The 7618-nt window shown below is 38.5% G+C and overlaps 2 protein-coding genes across 2 annotated transcripts; both read right to left on the bottom strand.

Moving 5' to 3' along the window:
• Positions 1–22: 22 nt before the first annotated feature.
• Positions 23–2772, bottom strand: LOC111805100 (probable folate-biopterin transporter 6; the record flags this gene model as incomplete). The annotated part of the gene is given in 4 exon segments (XM_023689993.1): positions 23–917; positions 1008–1184; positions 1827–1931; positions 2073–2772. Coding segments are annotated over 4 exon segments (1509 nt in total). The 3' UTR covers positions 23–314.
• Positions 2773–3583: 811 nt separating this feature from the next.
• On the bottom strand, positions 3584–4503 carry LOC111805745 (early nodulin-like protein 1). Its single transcript, XM_023690964.1, has 2 exons — positions 4272–4503; positions 3584–4052 (listed from the first exon to the last, which is right to left on the bottom strand). The coding sequence occupies exons 1-2, from the start codon at positions 4444–4446 to the stop codon at positions 3697–3699; spliced, it is 531 nt and encodes a 176-aa protein (XP_023546732.1). The 5' UTR covers positions 4447–4503; the 3' UTR covers positions 3584–3696.
• Between the last annotated feature and the right edge of the window lie 3115 nt (positions 4504–7618).

Here is a 7618-nt window from a genome sequence, read left to right on the forward strand (position 1 = left end):
TCTAAATTAGCCGATGTGTGACTTTCACCCCCAACAATTACATCTATTGGAGACAAAAAATAAAACATTCGGGTGGAAATTTGTCCTAATAGACTCATTTTAAAACTTTGAGTCCATCCTAAAGGTAAAAAAGAGGCAATAATATCTAGTTACAATATTAGGAGTATAAAATTTGAAAATTATAATAACACCAAATTATAACCTTATTACCTAAACATTGACGTTCTTCCTCATCAAAATTATACCCTCGTTTCTATGCCTTCCCGAACTCGCACAGCGTTCCTCTTACTTATCAAATCCGACGCGCCAACGCACTAACCTCGGCCCTCTCCTTTCATGGAGACGAGAGGAATGCTATCGCCATCTTCCTCCACAGTCGTCGAACTTTTTCTACTCACCGTCTGATCGGCCGGAACCAAAATGTCCGATTGACTTGCATCAGGAACAAGAAAAACGAACGCCAGAACCACAAATCTCAGCAGACTCCGAAGCAAAACCACCAACCAAAGGTTCCTAAAATCACTCCTCGTGACTCCTAAAGCATGGAGCACCAATCCGCCGCTCCATTTCGAGCACAGCATGCCTAGACTATCAATACAAGCCAATAATGCGAAGAACGTTCCTTCGATCCCGACGGAACAGAGTCGAGTGTTCAGAACCATCATCGGCGTCCATCGGATTCGCGACACGATTCGAGAAACGCACTCTTCCAAAACGACGAATAACTCATCCGGAATTTTTAGGGCTAAATTCCACCGGAGGATGAAAACTACATCGAGAAGTCCGGCGACGCCGTAGAAAAGCTGAGCGAAGAAGAGGATTCGTCGGAATTTTACGTCTCTGAGCGTTTTGTGGTAGATTAGTACTCCGATTAGAGACGCCGCTGAGCCGACTGCGTAAATGAGCCCCACCGATTCCTGCGAGTATAAAGCAAGAGATTGTTGAAGAAAACGACATGACGTTTGTACTCAATAGGAGTAGAAGGCTATAAACGACATGTCGAAGACCTGAGAGAAGGCTGGGCCCGCTTTCTTGTCCGTGTACCAATAGAATTGGCCCTCGTGAGTACTTATACTGAGAGAGAGACAGAGGAACATGAAAAGCGCAGGCTTCCACACGTGCGGATATTTGATGGCTTTGCACGTGTCTCTTATGGCCACTCCCACTTGCTTCAAAGACTCTCCCTGCATATATATTATGAATTAATTTATTTTACATGATTTTAAATTCTTATAAATATTTCAAAATTACATAAAAATACATTATAATTTTTAAATAAAAAATGAGACATAGAATTTCGTTCTAAATTTTAATAAACTCAAATTTCGAAGAAATATAACCTACAAAAGTGTACATACGTGCTTAAAATCGAAATCCCAATTAGGTCGTTCCAAACTCACGCATAAAAAAAATCATCGATATTTTAAAACATTGTTGTGGGGAATGTTCATATTCGGGTATTTCGACTCAAATTTTGAATAAAAAGAGCAAAAACAATGTAGGTACAGACTTAAAATCGAAACTTTTATTTAGAAACCCTAGTTTGGTCCTTTGAAACACGCGCGTGAAAAATTGAGTAAAAGTCGATACTTTTCAATATTGTTGCGTGAAATGTTCAAATTCCATGATTTCAACCTAAATTTCGAAGAAATATAGCCTATAAAAGTGTACATACGTACTTAAAATCGAAACCCTAATTGGGTCGTTTCAAACACGGTCATTTTTATTTGAAATATAGTTTTGAATATTTAGAAACAAGATAACTCTAATATATATATATTAAATAAATAAATAAAAAGTTGAGGGTATTTTAGGGAGAAAAAGACCTTGGGCTTCCCATAAGATTGGAGGGTGGAGGAGCGTGGCTCATGTATGAAGAAGCCCAACACGATTATCATGGCTGGGGGAATTGCCAGGATCCCAAGTGCTTCCTGCACATTCGCTTCTTAGTAATTAGTAACTAATTCAAGGACTAAACTGCAAAATAAAAGGTCATAAGGACCAAGGAGAAAACCGTCATTTCACATTTTTATTTTCATGTATTTTCATATTATTTTTTAGTTTTTACAGACCTGAGCGCCGAGGAGATGAACAAAAACGCCACTGGTGGAATACCCAATCAAGTGGCCAATGGAAGAGCAAGCCCCACAGAGGCTCTGCAAATCCTGCGCCAACCACCGCACTTCAATGCTACTCCGCACAATGCAAGCATCGATCGTCACATCCGCAATCGCCATCGCCGCCGAAATCCCAATCAAAAGCCCTAGAGCTCCCAAAATCCCCAATCCTTCCTTCATCGCCACCGCCACCGCCGACGCCGTCCCAACCACCCCCGCAATCACGAAATACGGCCTCCGTAGGTACCCTCTCACCGGAAACGCGTCCGTCAATAGCCCCCAAATCGGCTTCATCACCCATGGAATCGTGTAAATCCCGATGTAGATCTGAACCACCGACGGCTGTAGCTTCTGCACGTCTTTCCAATAGTAATCGGATACGACTTTGAAATAGGAGCCGGAGAAGCCGTGGCTTAAGCCGTAGACGAGCACCACGCCGGCGATGAAACTCGGGTTTAGCTCCGATGAGAGCATTTTAAGCCACCGGAATGGCTGTGCCATGATTGAGAGGAGTTTGTTGCTGTCGGAGGGATCGGAATTTGGTCGTTTCGCCATTTTTGGAGCTTCGTAGAGATCCATCGCCCATTGACGAAATTAAGAAGAGAAGACGACTCCTCTGGTTAATTCAGGTTAATTTAATTAATTAATTAATTTAAATAATGGATTTGCTCAACTCCTCCGGCTACTTGCCCATATAAAAATCCCGACAGTTTTAGTTGTCTGTATTCCAAGAAATCGAGTCAAAAAGATTATTGAATTACTTTTATTTAATCATTTAAAATTAAAATGGATTAATTAATTGAAAGTAAATCATTTTACTTACTTGTAAATACTAAATTAGTCCGGACCCAACTCTCCTTTGACACTTATGGAGTCATCGAACAAAGTGCACCCATAGAATCTGTCTGGCATAAAGTGCACCTATAGAATCTGTCTTGAAGCTTATGGAGCCCTCGAACAAAGTGCACCCATAGAGCCTATCTTAAAGCTTATGAAACCCTCGAACAAAGTACACCCATAGAATCTGTCTGGCACAAAATGCACCTATAGAATCTGTCTTGAGGCTTATGGAGCCCTCGAACAAAGTGCACCCATAGAGCCTGTCTTGAAGCTTATGAAAACCCCTTGAACAAAGTGCACCCATAGAACCTGTTTGGCACAAAGTGCACCCATAGAATCTATCTGGAGACTTATGGAGCCCTTGAACAAAGTGCACCGTCGCCTGTCTTGAAATTTATGAAACCATGGAACAAAGTACGATTTTGTTTGACACTAAAGTCACTTTTGACTACACCCATACCAATGACCATTTTGTTTGACACTTCAGTCATGTTTGACTACACATCTAACTTTTTTGTTCGGAGGATTCTATTGATATGGCTAAGTCAAGGCATGACTCTAATATCATGTTAGAAATTAATAATCTCCACAATGGTATGATAAATCCATGATCATTCGAGATTTGAAAAATTAATGAATATATTAATAAAATGTTTGAATAATCCGAATGGATTGTTGAGCTACATCCAAATCTAATTCAAATCACTGCCCAAAGAAATCCCAAATTCTCTGCCAATCCTCAGAGGAAACCAACTCCAAGACCCAAGATTCCGACGACCGCCGCTAAAAACCCAACATTAAAACTCGCAGCACCACTCGACGGAGCAACCGCAGGACCCTCAATCTCGGTCGGAGAAGGCGCCGGGGAGAAGCTGACGAATCTCCGGCGAGGAGTGACAACGACGACGACCAGCTTCTGACCCTGTTGGCAGTGACCCTTTGCGCCACTGATGAAGTAGAATGGGCCTGGTTTGTGTAGCTCGACCTTGGTGTTCCCATCCTCGAACCTCTGTTCTGGGTTTTGGGTGTTGCAGGCTTCGTAATCTTCCTTTCCCACTTTCAGTACCGAATCTTTTCCTTCTTCGTAGCTCCACACTAATAAAACAAAAAGAAAACATGTCAATCGTGTTGGATGATGAAATCCCAAATCGGCGGAATGATCATGGGTATGAGGCCTTTTAAAGAAGCCCAAACCAAAGTAGCTTATGCTCAAAGTGAACAATATCATACCATTGTGAAGAGTCGTGTTCGTCTAACAAATCGAACATGATTCTTCAATAAGGTTATAAAAAAAAACAGGGTTGAGGAAGTTACCGAGAGTGTCGCCGACGCGAAAGCGGGAGGTTTCGGCCCATTGATTGAGCGACTGAGATTGGGAAGATGGGAGTTTCCAGGCATTGGGTTTGCCTCCGACCAGAATCTCTGTAGCTTCTGAGAAGCTGAAGAGGAGTAAGGTGAGAAGAAACAGAGCTCTTGAAGAACCAGCCATGGATGGATTTGAATTGAATTGTTGAATGGAAAATGAATGATTTTGAGGAGACGGGGACGTTACAATTTATATTGCGGGGAAAGAAAGGGATGAGGAAATGTAGCCGTTGGGGTTTTAAGTTAACCGGGCACCTGACTCTATGTAGGGTTTTTGTCTTTTATTTGCCCTTGAAAATCCAACCACGGCTCCATGTCCCAACGGTTATATTTTGGTTGGCACTGGCGAGTCTTAAATTTGGTCTCGAAGTACTAAAATCTTGGATCAAATTAGGGCACGACTTAACCACATGTGTGATGTCTCACGTTTATAAAGGTGTGGAAATCTTCTCTGGCAGTAGATCTATAAAAGTCTAAAGAGGACAATATCTGCTAGCAGTAGATCTAGGCCCTTACAAATGGTATCAGAGCCAGACACTAAACGATGTGCCAACCTTCTCGCTGTCCCCGGAAGCAGTAGACATGAGTCAATATACCAGTAAGAACGTTGGATATGGACGATGTGCTAGCCTTCTCACTGTCCCCAAAGGGAGTAGACATGAGCCAATGTGTCAGTAAGAACGTTGAGTCCCAAACGGGTGAATTTAGTGGCTGTCCCACATCAATTGGAGAAAGGAACCGCATCAATTGGAGAAAGGAACCGAGTACTAGCGAGGACGATAGGCCCTGAAGGAGGTAGATTGTGATGTCCCACATTCACAATTTTAAGGGTGTGGAAACCTTCCCTTGAATGATGCGTTTTAAAGTCATGAGGAAAAGCCCAAAGAGAATCAGACCCTTACAAGGGAAACCTTTGTTACGCGTCTTATAATATTGTAAGGGAAACTTTTTCACACCCTAAAACCGGCAATATTTACCGACAGCGACAATATTTACTAACAGCGAANCAAGTGCAGCTACCCTATGTATGTGTCATGGTCTCAAATTGCACACATAGGGGCGAAAGATAATAAATGAAATTAAAATTAAAATGATAAAATTTGGTACATTAAAGTATTTATTCATATAGTTTTTATAATATAGTATAGCGTAAGAGGATCAAATACACACAAACACATACAAAATACATCATATGAACAGAAAGACAGCCACTATACAAAAGAACGCCTTTGAAAAAAGGAACATAGACCGGAAACTACAAAACGAAACGGTCAGCGACCAGGTTGTCGGCTGATATTATCATTCTTGGATCTGTTCACATAAACCATGTAGCCGATTCCGAGGGCGACCACGCCTGCTACCGCCATCGTCGCGTTGCTGAAAGGAAGGTTCCTCTTCTGCCCTAAAACCGTCCCCGTCGTCTTCCTCGATGCGTCGTCGTTTAACGCCATCTCTCACGCCCCTCTCTCTCTCCTCTTCCAACTTCAGCTTCTCGTTTTTAAAAACAGACTTGAGAATGGTTTTGAGTACGGTTGCCCTGCCACGTTTAAGCCCTGTCATCACATTTACAGCTTTCTTTACGCCACGTATACTGCACCTAAAGTGTTCCTGTTTCCACGTGTCCACGCTTTTCTAATTATTTTTTTAGTTTATATTATAGAAAAATATTTTACTGTTTATCCATATGGACTTCAGTTCATGGGCCCCCAAATGTTCCAAATTTCGGGCCCGATATTCAATTTGTAATTAAAGTTTTAATTTATTTTTTATTTGATCCCCAACAAATTTTATTAATGTTTATTTTTTTTATCTTTAAAATCTCAATGGTCGATTTTTTTAATTGATTTTATTATTGATGTAAAATTAATAAAAATTAATTTAATTATAGTTAATCAATAAAAAGTTAAAGAGTAAAAATGTAATATTTTTAAATTAAGAGATAAAATAAAAAAGTAATTTAAATATATTTATTCATTCCACATCAGACACTACCTATAATAATACACCATTTACTTAAAAGGAAGATTCTCCTTCCATTAAAAAAAAAATGTAAAGAAAAATATTTTATTTGGATATTTAAATAAAAAATAAAAAGAAATTACCAAATGGCAGTTGTGAAAGTAAGAATTAAGCTCACCGTCAGTATATATTGTCTTTTTTGGATTTCTCTTTAAGGGCTTTCCCATAACGTTCTAAAACGCGTCTACTAAGGAAATGTTTTCATACTTATAAGTAATGTTTTGTTCCCCTCTCTAACCAACGTGGGATCTCACAATAAATCCATATCATGCTCAAACGACATGACTCGTATATTCAAATCAATAATATGACGAGAATTAGGGTTATAAATCCAAATATACTGTAATATCAAGGTCATATTAGAGTTTGTATTGACGTAATATGAATGACAATTCAAACTTGGATTTTCTTCGTATTTGTATCAAACTAGCTGGGATTTCTAAAACGACCCATATTTGATCGAACAGTACCCCAAGGACTAAGTAGCTCGACCTAAACCCGTGTTGCATGTTAGGCTCGTAATCCTCGGTAGCTTTAACCTTTGGACTCCCTCATAGATAATAATATAGTAACTAAAAGGTGGTTGGTGGGTAGCATGAAGTGTTTATTATATAAAGAGCATGAAACCAGGAGAGAATATTCAAAATAAACACCACCAAACAAAATAAAATAAATTGGCTTTTAGACATATTATTATAGACAGAAAATAAAATAATAATAATAAATAAAAAAAAAACAAAACATTTTAATCTCAACATATCAATATGGTCCCCTCACACACACACTATCACCATTATAACATTTGGGCCCCTTTTTTACAATTTAATTTTCTAATTTTAATCACATATATCCCAACCTTTTCAATTCCCTTTCAATTATTATTATTATTATTTTAATTCTTATAATTCTCTACACATGGGTGTCACTCGACGACGTTTCACACCGTGGAAAAATATTGTAATTTAAATATTTAAATATTATAATTTGATCTGTTACATATAATCATCAGCCTAATAATTTTAAATCACGTCTGTTAGGAATAATTTAAAAACTTAAGGATAAATTTCAGTATCTGACATAAATAGATGAATTGACAGAGATCAATTATGGGGCTGGGATGGTCCATTATATTAAATTATTTGTTTAATTACAAATCTTAATCTTTCATTTATTACGTTTGGTAGTTTTTTTTTTTTTTTTTTTTTTTTTTTTTTTTTTTTTTTTTTTTTTTTTTTTTTTTTTTTTTTTTTTTTTTTTTTTTTTTTTTTTTTTTTTTT

Source organism: Cucurbita pepo, chromosome LG11 (genome assembly GCF_002806865.2).
Source record: "Cucurbita pepo subsp. pepo cultivar mu-cu-16 chromosome LG11, ASM280686v2, whole genome shotgun sequence".
In the NCBI taxonomy this organism is placed as follows: Eukaryota; Viridiplantae; Streptophyta; class Magnoliopsida; order Cucurbitales; family Cucurbitaceae; genus Cucurbita; species Cucurbita pepo.